Raw genomic sequence first — 18,817 nt, forward strand, 5'->3', positions numbered from 1 at the left:
ATATGATGACTCTGCCAACTACTTGCCCACACTATCTTGGTAACAGGTACTAAGAAGATTTTGAGTCTGGTGGCTAATTTATTTCATATGCTGTTGTTTTTATGGTAAATGTTGGACCTAATCTTGCATATCTAGGCGAGACTTGAAGCACTATGTAATGTCAGTTTACCATGACAAATGTCTAAAATAAATCAGTTAGAGAACCAGAACATCAGTTAGTTGTAGCTAAACTGATAAGACTGGTAAAGGACACAACTGACTGCATTAATGAATCGTTCTACTATGTTGCTGATTTATTGTTTACACTCAGTGTCTTTCCAGACAGATGAAAATAGCAAACTTCACCTTGCTTTGCAAAAATTGTGATGAATGTAATATTTTAGGTCAGTGTCCCTACTAGCCCATTTGTCAAATCAGAGAAACTGAGATTTTATTTATCTATTCCCAGTTTATCTGTTTAAACCTGTCTTGTCTGAAAATGAATCATTATAAATAAATCTTTTATAGCACATTTTCTTCATGACACAAGTTATATTCTTTATGGTTTCAACACTTTATTCACACTAAAACAGATATTTTGACTTTCTGACAAAGTAACAGTGAGCTGCTGTTTCAGTTAAAAGCTAAATTGGCTCCTACTGAGCACTTTAGAAAGACCCTCGTATTAATAATAATACAGGGGACTTGCCAGTGTGCTACTTACAGATAGATTTTTGAAAATGTCACAGCTGTCTTCATAATTTCTATTCACGAGCTTCATTCCAAATTTCAAGACATTTCCACATTGTTTATTTGGATTAACCCACTGAAATGTTTGATGCTCTGTTTTGGCGTTTGGAAACTCAATCTCTATGTTGTACCTGAAGAACCAGGTTTTTTTTTATTTTTGTGATTTGGGTTAAACTATTGTCTGTCAGCAAGTCGATCCAAACTGTAACCTGGCGGCTTATGAAACCGCTGTCTTGTCTCACATGAGGCAAATTCAGAAGAAAGCTGCAGGGTTTTTGAATGCTAGGCACCTTTGACACACGTGAGCTGAGTAATGGAAAGCCAGGACTGTTGTACTTGTCTTTTCTGCAGCTAGAGAGGGAACATGCAATAATTCATCTGCCATTGCACTGAGAGATGAGATGGGTTGCATTTTAGATAATCTAAACATGGACATGTAGCATCCATCCAGATATGAGACTTTTGTGGCATAATTCCAATCCTAATTTTATCAAACAGAGAAAGAGCTCCAAATCCTTCTTTACAAAATAAAACAGGAAGTATACTGAACAAAACCAAAGACCATGACAATCTGAAGTTAAAATATTGGCCCCAAGTTTTAAAATTGCCCTTGGAGGAAACCAGGGCTGATGTCACGAAGAGTTCATTCAACTTTCTATACTTTACAGTCAGCAACCTAGCGGCAACACACACCAACACACTCCAGTCTCAAGTTGGAATAAAAACCTTTATTTTTTTTAATATTCTCTGCTACAAATTGTAGTTGTTTTCTGGCATGCATAGTTTCACACAGTTAAGACAAGAAAAATCACAAAGTAAGATTTCCCTTTTTGAAGAACATCTTAACTTTACAGCATGCATATACCCTCATGTCCACTCATAGATGGTCCACCAATAATCCAACTGTTCCAACAACTGAAGGACATTTCAAGTTTTGGAGATGTAATCCAATGCATCAAATTTTCTGAAAAATACAGCATACAATTACTACACTGAATTAGACTGATGTGATATTTTTTGTAAACTTTCTTTGGCTTTTTTTCCATAAAGAAGCTCCTATTGCTTCCTTACAAATATCGACAGTGAAGGAAATGAAACTGATAATAGAGATCAGACTGACTAAGGGGATGTTCATGGATGAGGTTGATTGTTCGATTTGTTTTTGAGGTATTAAAGTTAGAAGTGTAAATGTTGCACCAAAAGTCACTTGAGAAGTGTTCTGTAGGCTCAGTAGACTCACAGTAACCATAGAAACAAATATATTAATCAAAGCTCTCTGACAGAAATTAAAGCATTAACAGAATCCAGCTTTCGTCTCTTGATTTAATGCTTTGTTTGATCACCCACTGCGAGGTGAGGATGATTTCTCAAACTCATGATATATGTATTCATGCAGAATAATATTCAGAATTAGTAAAAAATACATGTTATTAAAAGGCCTATCACAGTAGTCAAGAGTAGCAAGAATTTTCCTCGAGAAGTTTTGCAGTTTGAAGGAGTCTGGTAGTCTAATGCACACTGGAAATGACATAAATATATATATAATCACAGTAAAATAGGCATTATGTTATTAAAGTCAGAACTGTATCAATGCTACATTACACATAATGACCAAACAAACACTAGCTTGCCTTAATCAAAGTTTAACAATAGTCTCTCGCGACAGAATACATCTACAGCATAGAGGGGAGAGAAACAACAGTATGCACGAAACACAAACGCACAGCTTCAACAGGATCACATGAAATATATCCATATTGCCATTTGTATTTGTGCTTAATATATCCCCAGCATTCAAAAGGAATGTGCTGTATTAGTTGGATATTTGCTGGCATACTGCTGTCTTAAAAATACATCATCTTAACTGCTACAGTTAACAACAATAGCATAGTTTTAGTAGGGGTTTGAGGCAAATGGCTCAAACGTCACATTATCCCATTGGGTCAACAGCCCCATCAGCATTAGAAATGTTGTCAGAGGAACGTAGGTTTTTAAAATATACTTTGCAAAAAGTCAGAAGTGCAACCGTTGGTTTTGTTTATGCTCTAAGAAACAGCAGCAGCATCATTTATTAACAGTGTTGCTCCCGGCTGCAGTCGTCAGCCTTTGTGCTTCAGCGTGGCAGTTTCAGGGCAGGCTGATATGTATGTTTGTTTTTTTTTTTTTTTTTTGTTGTTGTTGTTTTGCTGTCTTGTTCATTGACAGTTCCTAAAGTTCAAGATCCATCAGTATTCGGTGCCGGACTCTTTCTCCTTTTTCCTCCTGTTTCCAGCAAAGAATCCAGGTTGTGTTTTAACGTCTTGGAGCTCTGCCAGGAACTCACCGAGACATCATCCGCACAAACTCTGTGGAGTAAAGAGAAGGCGTTTACGTAACTCAGTGACCTGCTTTAACGTTGTGCCTGGGTGTGTGGAGCACCTGCTAACCTCGCAGCAGCAGCCGTATCTCAGGAATGTATTATTTGCCTGCTAAGTGCTGAATACAGATTGTTTCCATGAGAGGTTTTGCACCAATAGATGAGCACAGCTTCAGTTCCAAGTCACGCATGTTTGTTCTTTTTGTTACAGGAAGCTTCATTAATTTGGTATAGCGGTAGCTGGGCTTAAAGGTTCCATACTGAGCTGTTTTTCAGTCTCACATGTCCTAAGACTTTGTGTTTTTTTTAACTTAAAGTACCACAAAGATGATCTATTTCACCTTAGCTGTATACCCCTGGTTTTAAGGCTGTTCTAAATGGTCTGTTTTATTCTGAAAACCAAGGAGCTGCTGCTGTTCCTGACCCCTTTAAGAAGAACATGCTGTTTGTGTTGGATGATTATTGGTTAATTAGGTGTTGAATTCTTGCTAGTAAAGCTGTGTGTTTATGTAATCATGCGGTCGCTTGAGGAATGGCAGAAGTCAGTGTCTTTATATCGTAGCAGCTTTAAGTTGCTATATCTTACACCTTCAAGTTTATGACAACCACAAAAAACAAAATGCTTTTTTTTTTATCACATGGAAGCTTAGTGAGACAATTTCTGTCAGCAAAGAAAGTGTTTTTTTATGTGATCAAAATGGCTCATGTGCTCAACAGCCTGGGTGACAAAAATTACATTTTTACATCTTGGTTTGTACACATACCTAAAAATATGTGATCCTGATGACAGTTAAAGCTGCACCTTGAATATTTTATATATTTACAAATGAATAAACTGATGCACATTGGGACAAAGCCACAGATTTACCACTTGTCTCAGCAGTTTGCTTCAATTCAGCTGAGCATCTTTGCATCTTTAAGCTCATTGTTTTTGCTTTCCAGCTTGCAGCTTTAACCTGCTTAGTTGAAAACACACTGCTGCTGCCCCTTACACATTTGCATGACCCTTGTAATAGGAACTACTGTGCTGCAGATAGTCATCAGATAAAAAAAAATTACAAAATGTATTACACAGCATGTAAACATTAGCTAAAAGTCATACATAGACACCTGCTACTTGAACTTGATGTGTCACTTTGGGAGTCAGTTTCCTGAGCTCTGCCTTACTGAGTAATATCTTTTTTACTATCCACTTTGTAGATATTACTCGACCTCAACGACTAGTCTCTGCTCATTCAGTGCTCTCCACACACAAGACAGGAACAGCAAGAGGTGAGGAGAGAGCTGCCACAGAAGCAAACAAAAGCTACTATGGGAGTCAAAAAAATCAAGAGGGAATGAGTCTAACAAAAAATGCATCTTTTCAGGAGAAGCGAGGCTGGAAATAAAGCAGAAGTGTCATGGAGCGGCATGCTGACGCTGCAGTACAGTTTGGCTTTCACACCTCTCATAGCATCATTAGTCTCTAAAATCCAAATAATGAACAGACAATGTTATATTGGCTAGTTGTTGAACACTGTGGGCCATTTAGCATAGACCTAAAATCAAAATACACATTACAGTTACAGCAGATTTGTCAGGCAGACACATTATTAATGTTAATTTCTGCTACATACACTGTCAGTGTTGTGTGTGCAGCTTATTGACAGCAGCAGACAACAACTATGTTCATGCAAGTTTAATAAATGGAAGGTTAATAATGGTAGATGCAAAGCTACGCTGTCATTTTCTGTTACTTAACCAGATCAGTCATCAAGTGTTCACTACAGTTCAGTATTTATATTCAGGTTTATCGCTATACTCCCATGCTTTGATGTGCCCTGGTTCTATTCTGCCACATCTGATCACAAAAGTCACAATATTCTGGACTACAATAACCATAATTTGCATGCGCTCTAGTAATAAATACTGCTTGAAACACTTTGCTGATGGATTGCGTTACAGAACACACGAAAAAAAACGTGAAAATATGTTGCAGTAAATATAGTTGCTCTGCTGAGAACAGCAGTACTTGCTTATATTTTCATCCCTGGCAGCCTGTGTGCATCTTTTTCTCAGTGTGTATTCTATGAGGTGACATAATCCCTTGAACGGAGATAATCTGACAGACAGACCTACTGCCTTCATCCCTGCACCTCACTATCAGCATGCTGTTGGGATGTAAGCCAGACACATGCTGGGATTTTTGCTCATACTGTGTGTGTGTGTGTGTGTGTGTGTGTGTGTGTGTGTGTGTGTGTGTGTGTGTGTGTGTGTGCATGTATGTTCAAGAGATAAACAGAAGGATTGGAAGAGAAAGACACCAGAAAAATGTAATGTGTAATCATGTTCGGTTTCTAGTCTCTGCCTGCAATCAAATATTAATGTGCGCTGTGCAAAGTGTGCTGTCTACATACACACTGCACAGTTTGTTTGTTTTTTACCTTCAAAGTCTACATGTCCGTCTCCGTTGAGGTCAATGTCTCGTAGGATCTCCTCCAGATCTCTGTGTCCAACCTGAAAAAGTCAGGTTGTGGGGAATGTGTGAACTTTGGTGGCACAAGCTCAGAGTAGATTTACAAGTAGAGAGAAATGAGAGAATTCAGGCAGACAGTGATTGATGGAGAGCTGAAGAGAGGAAGACAAACTCTCCCAGCAGCTCTGTACCTGTTGTCCTAAAAGTTTCTTCATGGCTTCTCTAAGTTCTGCAGTGCTGATCTGGCCGTCGCCGTTAGTATCAAACTGGAAATGAGGAAAAACAGGCAGATTCTTAAAGCAAAGACACATTAATTAGGACTGAATGTCACTGTGAAATTACCAAAACTGTCCTTTCTCTTTTGTCACTGTTGTGACAAACTCTGATTGTGTAGTTTTTCCTTCATGTCTTTCCTCACCTCCTTGAATGCGTCCCTCAGCTCCTTCACTCCTATCATGTCTGCCGTTTCGGCCAGAAGTTTGGGCCCCATGAGTTCAACAAAGTCCTCAAAGTCAACATGTCCTCCCACTGAAGGACAGAATAAAAAGAGGGAAGTGAGTTGATCTCAATATTTTCTCAGAGACAAAAATTGACTTGAAACTCAATGCTGACATGCATACAATAAATGAAGACAACAAAGATTAAATAGCAATGAAAGAGAATACGACTCTTGATTCAAAACTGAAATGAACATTAGTATGCAATAAGTAGATAAAACTTGTTTCAGCTGTTCATTTACAAGTGACTTGTGTATTTCTACAAGATCAAACTAGCTTAAAAAATGAACACTAAATATTTAATTCAGATTTCCTGCCTTCTTTATGGAGAGGAAGACCATAAACACTCTAAAAGGTCATTCTAAGAGTGAAAGAATGAGGTGTATATTCAGAAACGGTTCAGTTTTTACACAGTGATTATCATGCATCAATATTGTATAATGGTTCCTTAGACAGGAGATAAACTAAAGAGACTGTCAAATAACTGACAGGAGGCAGGAAATTAATGGACTGATTGTTAAAAGCAGCACTATTTCACAACTATCTGTTATCTGAGAAAGCCATTAATGACAAAAGCAGGCAGAGGGTTATTTGTGGTAGATCTATTTTCCATGTGAGTAAAAGAATGCAGAAAGTAGACAGTTTTAGCTTTTCTGACAGCAGAAGTGCACTTATTCCTCTTCTGTCTGAAGAGTCTGTAAGAGGGTTGATCTCAAAGTTTCTGCACCTTTGATTCTGAGTGCTTGTCGCAGGAAATGAAAAAGGGGGAACTAATTCAGAGACATGTACAGACAAACACAGTTTTAGTTACAGTTCATGTTGATCTGCTGGCTCAGTTCTATGAGTTCCATCTCTGTCGGCATATAGCCCATCGTTCTCATGCAGTTCCCCAGGTCTTTACAGCCGATAAACCCATCTTTGTCTTTGTCAAACTCCTTGAAAGCCTCACGCAACTCTGAAAACAAGGGACATAAAACATGAATGTAAAAAAGTTGTAATAAATATTACTTCCCAATGTTTAGATAATTGCCGTTTTTCCTAAAACATACCATCCATTTCTTCTGGCCTCAACTCTCGGTCCTGTGAGGAATCACAATGCAAGGTTAGTGCTGATATTTTAAGTCTTGCCAACACCCAGCATCCCTCACACAACATGACACTGTAGGAAATAAAAAGGAAAATACAGTTTTGTGCCACAGAGCGCCAGGAGTCTTCAGGATTCCTTCCAGCTAGAGAGGAAGAGCTCATCAGTGAGATCACTCAGTGAAAAAACATGCAGAATCTAGCAATCTGTGTCATAACTAGATGTTCGGATCAAAGTCAAACAGCAGAAATATAAGCTCAGTATTTGTTCTCTGTATCTCTAGCATAGATTTGATGAATTAATGTCTCTTTTTATTGCTCAAAGTGCAAACTCAGACTGTGAGATGATGATAAATATAGTATATTCCATTATGTGCCATTGAATTAGAATGACTCAGTCTCAACCCCTGTATCCATCTGAGAGCTCATCATCAGAACAGGCGTCTACACTGAGGATTTCTGCATGACTGTTATTTAAATAACAAATCATGTTGCCAGGTCCTGCAAAAAGAAATAATCACAGTGTGAGGAACCATAACCTACCATAATAATCCTCCATCTTGTTTCAAGGGTGCACCATGTTTCTGAGTAATGCATCCAGCCTCGTGCATGAATATACACACAAACACACAGACGTTCTTTCATCCAGCATCAAGAACACTCCATACATAAAGCTTTCGAGTTTTCACATCCTCAGAATACGTCTCCTCAGTTCCACCACTCGTCTTTGCATGCGGCAGGTGCTGATATTACAGTAGGTGATTACGACACACATTCCTGATGGTTCTGGGTTATTGTGCATGTACTGCATTGTGTGCTAATCTCTCTTGGCATGCATGCACATGATATTTTCTGGACTTACGTACAGCCTGCCGGCTCTCAGCGAAGCCCTTGCGTAGAAAGATGCATGCAGGCCCCAGTACGTTGTGCATGTTGGCTCCGTTCTGGGCCAGGGCTACTAGTGGCTCAAGATAGGCCCCCCCAGATCCCCCTTCCTCACAGGACTGCACTGCTTTGTAGTTCTTCTTCTGGTCCTTGAGCAGCATCCGGGGTGGGGGGCCAGAGTGGAAGCAGATGCAAAGACAGGGGTAGATAGAGACTGTGACTCAGTTTGTTGAGGCAAAGTGTCAACAAGGAGCCAGCATGGAGGTGGGACGGAGGGTTAGAGGGGGGGTTTAGGGAGGATCATAGGTGACAGACACGTCTGTCAGTCACAGAAAGGTGTGGAGTCAGGTCAGTCATGATGGAGGAAAGCAGCTCAGTCAGGGAGAAAAGGGGGTGTGATACCATGACACAGCAACTGATGCCATCTCTGAATCCATCCGGTACGTCAACACCCTGCACAACAGTGTCCACATGATGTGTAACAGATAATACTGCTGTTTGAAGTGACTGCAGAGCAAATAAACAACGTCGTTTACGTGTCACAAAGCAACAACAGCCTCGTGCTCTGTTATCCTTTTGTATCATATTTAGCTCGTTATTTTCTCAGCTTAGAGGATCACTAAGATTCATTACAAAATTAGCTTTTACCTTTGCAGTTTTGACCAGCATTTTTAATGGTTTTGACAAGATTGTTCTCACCAAAACTAACTGATGAGATTGAGGGAAAGAGTGTTATCACAGTCAGCAAAGTCAGACTCCAAACGGCCTGCGGTAACTGTCCAATTTAAATTAGATCTACTGTGATGCATTCCTCTGCAGTGAGGAATAATTAGTCAGTGGGTTAACTAACTTGAATAACATGTGGTCTTCTTTACTTCTTGATTGTGTTAGTCCTCAAGTTTCCAAATCTCGGAAAAAAATAAAATCAAAGTTGTAAAAAAATGAGTAATCTTTTGAAAGCCAGTGCAAATCTATTAGCATTTGTTAGTGACTTAGTTGGTGGGGGGTTGTCTAGATCAATGTCTAGGGGTTTTAGGGAATTCAAAGTGTTGATCTACAACAAACCTCATGTCGAGGAAGTTACTGAATTTTCTCCAAGTTCCAGTTTTGTTTTTTTGTGCACACTACACAACAATTATCAAGTTCAGCCAACCATTTCATTATAATCACCAATTAGCCAATCAACCAGGGGGCAAATGTTGTGTGTTACTTCAGTCATCCCAATTACTGAGAGGCCTACAGGTTAATTAAAGACAGGCGATTGCTGCCTGCCAGTGCACAAAAAGCTTCCTCTGATTAAAGCCAAATGGGATCCAACCATTGCTCTGACTAATATTTGAATTAAAGAGTAGCAGCGTAATGCAGCTCTTAAGCGACTATTAAAAAGCAGATGCTATTACTACTGCATATTTTTGTTTTAAAAGGAGTATCAGCTCTGGTTCAGTCTTCAATTACTACAATGTAACATCCAGCAAAAAGCAAGTGGAATAGAATCAATAACAGGAAATTACCACGGGACCATTTTACTGCTGCTCTGTCATGTCTCTGACATGATCTAGTACCATCTTCAGATGCTTTATACAGTAAAAATATGACATTTATATGCTAACATAATTAAAGATTCATATGCATATTTGTACTATATGCAAATAAATGTATTATTATTATTCTGCTCTATAAATGACCTTCACAGTCCATCTGTTACTGTGTCGTTTCTAATGCCAGTTCATGCATCCCTACAGTTCTCACCACAGGAACGGATGCCCACTGGGTAATCTGACCAAGTGATGCATGGAGCAGGGCTGTCCGTGGCTATATCGTGCCAGAAAAGTAGTATGAAGCCACACGCTGGCAGTTATATAACAAGAAAGAAACACACACACATGCACACACAAGAAAAGAAAATCTGGAAACGGCGTCAGAGAAAGGCTGAAGTGAAGCAAGAACTTCTGCAGCACTCCAACCCATTTTGCACAGATGGCATCAACAGTTGCTTGTCATATTGTGCTTCCTCAAGGATGTGCAGCTGGAAATTCTATTTGTGGGTCTGCCTCCCTGCTACACTGAGCCTATTCAAGCATACAGAGCTACGACGAGGACAGCAGATGTAGGAGATGTAGCACTAGAGTAGACACAACAAAAGAAAGGAGAAAAAAAAGCGCTGAGAGAATCTGATACAGTTGCAACAGCGCACCTGTTTGCAACATTTCCACTGACTGATCATGTCCCGCAGGTGCAGGTTCAACAGGGTAGCATCCTCTGCTTCCTGGTGAGGTACAATTCAAGTGAGTGACTCTAAGGGTTGTTGACCTGATCCTGATTCACAGACTCAGTCAATAGGTCAGGCACAGGCAGCACTGACCAGCCCCTCTGAATGCACTAGTGAGCAAAGAGACATCCCAAAAAAGTCCGTAATGTGCATGCAGAATTAGTTTTAAAGAGAATCCTGCATCGCTAATCTAGACTATAAGCCTCTGACTGAAACAACAGAAGCTTTTTCTTGAAATCTCCTGTTATTATTCTACAAAACGCAGCTCAGCACAGCCTGTTAGAGAGAAGTCGGACAGCACACAGGGCTCAGTCAGGAGAGATCAAGTCAATATCCATCGATCAAGTTGGGGACACATCATTAGACAAACATGCACCAGGATTCAGGGGGATTCAAAGCAGAGTGAAAAGTCTGAGCCGACCTTACCTTCTTGGTGAAAATTTTAAGCGACTTTACAGAGTTGCCCATTGCAAAGAGTGGGGAAAAAAGCGCAAATCCTTCTTGTTTTATGTTTTCTCTCTAACTGTATCTGTGTGCCTGTATGTAAGTGCACGTGCATGCATGTGTGTTTGCATGTGTTTCCAGGCATGCATGCGAACAGGAGTGATTAGAAAGGGAAAGAGGGTTCAGTGGGTCATCGACTAATAGAAGAGGACATTTGGGAAAAGGCAGGGAGAGGAGCGAGGACATCGTAAGGCAGCAGAGAGGGATAGGAGGGAAAAGGACGAAGGAGTGTGCAGGGAGGACCTAGAGGCAAGGACGCTGGGAGGTATAGGAGGAGGGGGAGGAGGAGGAGGGACACTGAGACAAAGGAGGGTATATGTAAACAACAATGAAGGACAGATCAGAACGACATAAAGATACACGAGGGAGAGGAAGCATGCGTGTGATCAGCGCGAGATGCAAGTGCCAGGAGTAGAAAAAGCCAAGATTGCTTATTCATTCCATCCTCTCTCCTACAGTGTCTTTCCTCCCTCCCTCCCCTCTTTCTCCCCGTCTCTCTCCCTCTCTCTCTCTCTCTCACTGTCTGTCCGTCAGTCTGTCTCTCTCTCTTTACTCGTTTCCCCTCAACTCTCTCCCCCCACAACAACTCCCGCTCACTCCACAGTTTTTAAACCATCTATGCGAATGTGACAGAAGAAGCTCGTTCGGACAAGCATATTACCTTCCCCTGAGCAAGACGCTGGAGACACTAATCCAAACACACACACACACACACACACACACACACAGACACACACACACACACACACACACACACACTGACATACACTCGATTAAACACACATGGATGTGGGGCTGTGGAGCTAAAAATATAACACTGGCTCTCTTTCCCCACTACTCTCCCCACTCTACCCCCAGCATCCATCCCCTTCTCTCTCTCTAACACACACACACACACACACACACACACGCACACACACACACACACACACACACCTACACACCTACACACACACACACACACACACACACACACACACACACACACACACACACACACACACACACACACACACACACACACACACACACACACACGTACGTGGAAGCATCACAAAGTCATGTTCAGCTTGAAGGGCTTGGATTCAGATCAAAGCTAAAATGTGCAAGAAATGACACATGGATTCTGAACCGCCGTGCTGCTGCAAGGACGCAAACCAGCATATGCAAATGCAAACACACACAAACAAATGCGCTCTCTCAGCCCGTCTCATCCAAACTCACGCATACACACACACACACACACACACACACACACACACACACACACACACACACACACATATAAAGACACGCGTTTGTTGTTGAGCACAGCGACTGAAAAGATGAGGCTTTCTAAATATGGAGCATCTCTAAAAGCTGTGGTTAAAGGAAAAATGTACCTCAGCACTGCACCATTTTATGGCACTTTAGATGACTTTCTACTCAAAAACATTTCTGAGGCACATGTTCTTTTGCAAAGTTAGATTTTACACACAAAAATTAAATTTGCTTACAAAATTCAATCAGTTGCTGTATCTTTAAAATATCTCATATATAACTAAACTGGTGCTGCTTTTAGAATAATTTATGTAGTCCCTGCTTCTGTCTCCACTCACATCCCCCTACTTACTGCAGCTCAAGCACACCAGCTCACCCACAACTTTGCTGTAACACTGTAAAACTGCTCGAATGAGTTACAATAGTGAAGTAAAACAGCTGCACATGCTCAAACTAGAACCCAAATGACAAATTCCTGGTATGTGAAAACCTAGTAGGGAATAAATCCTTTCTGATTAAGTTCATTGCATCTGAAACTCTAGAAGTCTGAATCTGTGTTTTTGAAACTGTCCTGAAGGTTTTGTAAATTTTCAGAAATTTGGGGAATTTTTTTGCTGAATTTTTGGATTTTTTTCACACAAGGAAACAATATTTTTTGGTGCCTGTAAATGAGGACGACAGGAGGGTTAAGGATCTTCCACTACCATCACAACAACAAACATCAAAGCACCAAACGCAGTGAAAACCCTCCTTTTATGTTTCTACCAGCAGCATCCCCTCTCAAGGCAGCTTCAGCCTTCCTCACTGCGGCACTAATGCACATCCATATCCCCCCTTCTCCTGCTCGACCTTGTCTATTCGCTGCTATTTAAATAAACACATTCACGCTGAAGTTGTCTCAGATCTCGCTCCCATTCAATATCTGCGCGACTCCTCTGTGTTGTTCTGCGGATGATTCATCCAGCCTCTCACCGGAGGCTCATTGTGAACTTCAGAACACATCAGACGTCAGACGCAGGAGCCGTCAGCTCTCATAATGTCAGACCGTAGTGTGGACAGACATGAGATCCATCTCTCTCCATGGCTGTATCCTTTTCCCTTTGCAACTTTACATAACCCTTTACACACAACACGCTGACGACATCCTATCAATGCCAACTTCAGATTTTTTTTATTGGGGCACCATTTGTCATAAGTCGTGCAAATACCCCAAAAACGGGCCAGTTTCGTCATTGCAATTCAAAGAAAATCTATATGCGCGCACTGGACAGGAATCTAATTCAAGGAGGAAATATTAATAATTGCCTTTGCTATTTATTGCAGATTTCGAGGTCAAATATAATCCTGTTTCATCCACTGCCATCAACTGTGTTAAATGAGCTGAGATGTAATGCAGGAGGGGGAAGGAAGGGACTGATGTAATAACATGCTCTCATGTGTTCACCAACCTTTTTTTTTTTAAATCAAGAAAGAAAAGGCTATTTTTGCCACTGAAAAGAAAGATTTTGCATGTTTCTTTATATGTTTTTCATGGGTTTACTGAAGTTTATATCCTGATGAGGAGACGGAGAGATAAACACTGTCACCATGAGATTTGTTTTTTTTTTTTTAGTGTGTGCGCACATTTTCGTCATCAGGCAATAAAAAAAAACATACAATACACACTTGCGTCATCTTCTTGTGAGACGTCATGCTGTTGTCCTACAGCTGATTCAGTTATTCAGATCAGATGAGCTAAAAACTGTGAAAATTTCATGCAGAATATCGAGGCATTAGTTCCAATCAGCTGGCGCTCTAGTTAAATATCTCACTGCGCACCAATTAAACCTCTGTTTCTCCTCTGACTCATTTATCCTCTGCCTCAAAGTGTCTCTCACTGATTTCAGCCTCAGGTCTCCATAAATATTTAGCATCACCACACACACACATGCATACAATTCACTCTGCAGCACGTGCAGTTGTGTGCATGGCTCTAATCCTCCACTCAAAAGACGGGTTTAACCAAAGAGTGAATTTTCCACCTCCTTCTTGTGCCGGCACAGATATAAAAATACCCATGTGTGTCTAAAAATAGCCTTTTATACTCTAGACAGACTGGAGGCATATGCTGCGGGGACGATGCTGCTCCGTTTCCTCCCATTTCCACCCTAAATCTTCCTCCTTATTTTACTCAGTTGTGCACTAATCTTCTCTCTCAAACATCAAGGTCGATGTGACCCAGAGGGCAAAATGAAGGGAGATGAGGAAGAGAGATTCTGCCAGAGCAGAGAACAGAAGAAAGGGGGACGGCAGATAGGAAATGTCAGTAGAAGATGAGGAACAGGAAAAGTAGCGGGGAAGCGAGCTAATCTGTGTTTTAGGAGCTTTCCTCACATTGTCTTCAAAGCTGTCAGGTGGGAACAGGGAAGTGAAAGCTGATGAGTGTTTGCCTTATATAACAATCATCAGGTCTGTAGCACAGAGCCACTCTCTTCCTATTGCTCGTTGTCCTGCTGATTTGTCCGATTCCCTCGCTTCCTTTTCATTTTCTCTTGCTGCCCTTTCACTTTTCCAGGCTCACTGATGTGACACAGTGGACTGTTAATCTCTCCCCCCCTCTCTTCCTCTCTTCCTCTCTCTCTCCACACACTGAGCTCAAACCCACTGATACAAATGCTACTTGCTCCCTCTTCTGGCTAATGCACAAACCCTTTCATCTAAATTTAATTTAGAAAAAAAAGAGAAAATTCTCCTTGGTAATAGTAATTTCTGCACAGAGCCTAACAGCTCCTCTTTCATTAACAGGCCTGCGTTTCTGGATTCTCCTGCGAGGGCTGGAAGAACAAGGTCAATGAAGGTCACAGAAACTGAGAGAGCTGTCGTGATTGTTGAGGGGCGCTTAAAATAGAAACAAGATTTCTATTGGGACAAAAAAAAAAAAAGAAGCTTGTGCTCTGTCCTCGAACAAGGTGTCTGTTTTTACCTGGATAGCTTAAAGGCCAGGAATAACAAGAGTCACGTTAAATGCAGTGCATGCCTGCATTTAAAAGATACAATCTGACATTAAAAAGACAATGAATCATTATAGAAATATATATTTTGTCCAAAATAAACATGCTGCAAAATGGCTTGTCCTCACTCTAACCCCCACAGTAGCCTTTTTGGTCATGATTCATCATGTAAAATATGACAATGTGCCTGATAAAATGGCAAAAATCCCTTCTTTTATTCACCAGTTTCCAAATTTTCTGCAGCAGGTAGCATGTTATGGCAAAATATCAACAAAAGAGGACCTGCCCTCCTCCAGTCTCCCATAATCAGGTCTGATGTTCTATTTTTAGCTTCTTCTACTTGCAGCAAATGAGTTCTGTTGGGATTGTATGCAGATCTTGATGTTACATAAGAAAATATGAAATGATTTGTGGAGTCAAATTTCTCACCCTGGATTCTGAATCACGCTGCCACATCTCTTCAAAGAGCCGTAAGTTCAGATTATCTCTGACTGTGGTCATTTGAATTAAACCGCTCGGGGTCACAAGTTGAGCAGGCGCAAAATGAAAACCAATGCCTGCGTGAGCTTTTTCACTTTTCTGTCACTTTCTTTCCTCGTTCTCACACATGCATCATTCGGTCCTGCTCGTGTCCACTCGTAGATTCATTCTGGCTTAACTTCACAGTGGCATCAGCACAGAAAACAGTTCGAAAACTTGACGATTCAGCCACCAAGTCTACATTCAAAAACACGTTCAATGTGAGCTGGTGGTCCTATTTTGTCTATTTCTCTCTGTTTCCTGAATCAAAGACACTCAAGAATTTTCAATCAAGGAAGAAAATATCAAACTCTGCTAGAAACGACACACTGAGCGTCTTCCTCCACGCACATCAGCAGCTCTGGAGACTTTATATAGCACACCGCTGCATGATTTTTAACATTTTTTTTGCCTCACTGGAACTCCTGGGACTGATTGAAGCTATGCCCTGGATTGAGAGGAGTTATTTCTGGAGCACATTAGTACACGAGGAGGTAATTGTCTCCTCTTGAGCTTTTTATCATCCACACAGAAAGAAGGATTTCAATGAAACAAGAAAAGGTGGTGCACAGGAGAAGAGATACCCTTTAACTGCCACTTTCCTTCAATCACCACAGGATCAGTGAAAGTATGGCCGATATTCTGGTTTTATCAGTGTATGAATGGTCCACTTACCCATGCGTGTCACTGTGTGTGTGTGTGTGTGTGCATGATTGGCAAGTCTGAAACATTTTCCACACGGCGGGAAAGTTGATCCCCCCGTCTGTTACTCAGGTGATAGTCACAATGAAAGCGACTGTATTCATATTGGGCTGCATGGCAGGGACTGAAAGTAACAGATACATACAGGGGCCAGATTTGGACTAAAAACATGCATTCATTTTTAATCAGCTCAGCCTGTCAGTCTGGCTGCACGTGGCTCCACCTGCATCTCACCTGTGCACCTCCACCTGCTGCTGAATAATCGGCTACACTTTTGATGTGCAGTTTATGAATGAAAGCCTCTGCAAAGCCAGAGCAGAATCATTTAGTTTCAAATGCAAATGCAGCAAAATAAATAGCTGCATCTCTGATATTCATCTATTCATTCATATTTATTTTATTGTGTCTGTATTGTTCTATTTAAATCTTATTTTACTGATATCAGACTTTTTAGAATAATCCATACTAATGGATTCTACAGATCACTTCTTTATAATTTCTCCCCTGGGTGTCTTATTGCTCCCCCAGCTGTCCATGGAGGGGCATGTTTGAATTACTTTTCCAAAAATGTCCTCATCATGTGATACAGTTTCACTTAGCTTTGGAACAAGCCTATAAAACACATTGAAATAGTCTGAATGCACTTGATTTTGCAGACAATGCAATTTCTATAGGTGCATTAAAGCAAAGGTCTCAGTTGGGAACAGGCTGGTATCATACTGCAAGAAGATCCCACTTTCATCTTTGTGAAGCTTTTTAGTTATTTTTTTGCATGCAATATAAATCATGTTACATTTGCTGGAACTTTGAGCCAGTTCTCAGTCTGGATTCTCCATTTATGAAATACTGACTTATTTACTTTACAGTTTGAAATGATGCCCTTTGCATTGCTTCAAAACGCCCACACATGTAACAGCTCATTATAGAGCTTTGAGCCATATGATATTTAAGTCTGCCATTTTTTCTGTATTTCAAAGCAAAAGTTGTAAAGAACGTCGTAAATGTTGATTTGAAAAAGAGAAAATACACTAAACGTTTAAATATTTATCCATTACGCACGAATGTAGCCAAAATGCGTAATTTTACATTCTCTGCAGTTTGAGTTGTGCTTTGAACGAACTTTGTTTGAAGTTTAATTTCATCTTCACGCCTGCTTACCTGCCCAAACACTGACTTCACTATGGGATGGAGACTAGCGTCGTACTCAGACGGGGTTGCGCTCAGTCTTTTGGACGTGCGGCCGGATGCGTGCTGGACCGGCGCTCTGGTCGCAGGCGGGTCAGAGCTGAGGCTGGAGGCTGACTCGGTGACGACTCTATCGCTGGGCTCGAAGAAGAAAGCAGCATCGTCCTGGTGTTTGGGGTAAGACGGGGTCGGCGAGGTCCTCCTGTCCTGCCGGGAGCCGCCCTGGTGATGCGCTGCAGGAGGCGGCTCACCTCTGGAGGAGTCGTGGTGGTGATGCTTGGATCTGGAGGTCTTGCTGCGCTCCTTCTGATGCCGGCTCGTCTTGTGCCGCACGTCCTCCTGCGTGTAGCCATCATCCAGGGGACTCTGCTGCCGGTGGCTCTTCGGCACCCGGTGGTGATCACTTAAATGTCGGGAGTCTGCGTGTCTGGGCTGGCACAGAGGTCTCCGCGCACTGGTCTCGCAGTCCTCCGTCCAGGTTACATCCTCGCCGCCTCCAGCTCCGGTGGGAGGATGGTGATGGTGATGGTGAGCGCGGTGGCTCCGGTGACCGTGTGCGCCGCGATCCGGGTGCGCGGACCTGCGGTTTGATCTGAGCAGAGAAGTGGTCGACTCGCTTTTGGGCAGAGAGGAGCTCATGGCTCGGCGTGAGAGGCTGTGTGAAGCTGACGGATGCTGAAGGTCGAGTAAAGGAAAAGGAGGCAGTCCTCGGCCACGTGCAAGGTGCGGAGCCTCAGATAGTTGGAGGCTCTCTTCAATCCACGCGCTCCAGCATCACCGGACGGTCCGTGACGATGAAGTTGGAACCACCTGATCGAGCATCTGCAGCAGAAAATGTGCAGTGAGGCTGAAGTGGCAGCAGGTAAATCACAGTGACGCTCCACGGGGCTCCGCCAAGTTTGGGTGAAGCTCAGTGTTGCTGTCACACGCCGTCCGTGCACGCGCCAAGTTCATTAAGACCCACGTCACGACTGATAATGTCTCACATAATATCCGCTTAATCTGGTAGCTTTTATCTGACTGGAGAAGAAAGTGGCAGGAAACGTTCCCAAAACACTCACATCATCTACAAGTTCTGGTGATGAAAAGAAATAATCTGATGTTCAAAAATGTTTGAAGGTTATTTTATCATTTCATGTAATGTTCTTATGAGGTTAAAAGTGAACTAAGACAGAACATTTTAACATTCATTTGATGTTTGGAGGATGCTGTCAGATTATGTTCCTTGAAAACAAAAGAAGAACCAAAATTCTAATATGTTTTCAAGATGTTATCAAGGAAGAAGGAATGTTCTTCATGGATTCTTTAAGAAACATTAACAAAGGTGGAACATTTTCCCTGTAATGTTCTGAGGATGTTTTCAGGATGTTGAGAAAGTTCTAT

At 41.6% G+C, this 18,817-nt stretch overlaps 1 protein-coding gene across 4 annotated transcripts; it reads right to left on the reverse strand.

Annotated features, from left to right (window-relative positions):
* Positions 1-1,437: 1,437 nt before the first annotated feature.
* cabp1b (calcium binding protein 1b) lies at positions 1,438-18,400 on the reverse strand. 4 transcript variants are annotated; one of them, XM_035947563.2, is made up of 8 exons: positions 17,408-18,397; positions 7,987-8,154; positions 7,087-7,117; positions 6,849-6,992; positions 5,959-6,068; positions 5,732-5,806; positions 5,509-5,581; positions 1,438-3,074 (listed from the first exon to the last, which is right to left on the reverse strand). In XM_035947563.2, exons 1-8 carry the CDS (start codon positions 18,071-18,073, stop codon positions 3,049-3,051), a joined length of 1,293 nt encoding a protein of 430 aa, XP_035803456.2. In that variant the 5' UTR covers positions 18,074-18,397; the 3' UTR covers positions 1,438-3,048. The 4 variants fall into 4 exon arrangements, with proteins under 4 accessions (XP_035803456.2, XP_023124719.1, XP_035803457.2 ...); XM_023268951.3 differs by lacking the exon at positions 17,408-18,397 and adding an exon at positions 10,701-11,581; XM_035947564.2 differs by lacking the exon at positions 7,987-8,154 and having other exon boundaries at positions 17,408-18,400.
* Positions 18,401-18,817: the final 417 nt, after the last annotated feature.

Source organism: Amphiprion ocellaris, chromosome 17 (assembly GCF_022539595.1).
Source record: "Amphiprion ocellaris isolate individual 3 ecotype Okinawa chromosome 17, ASM2253959v1, whole genome shotgun sequence".
Lineage (NCBI taxonomy): Eukaryota > Metazoa > Chordata > Actinopteri > Pomacentridae > Amphiprion > Amphiprion ocellaris.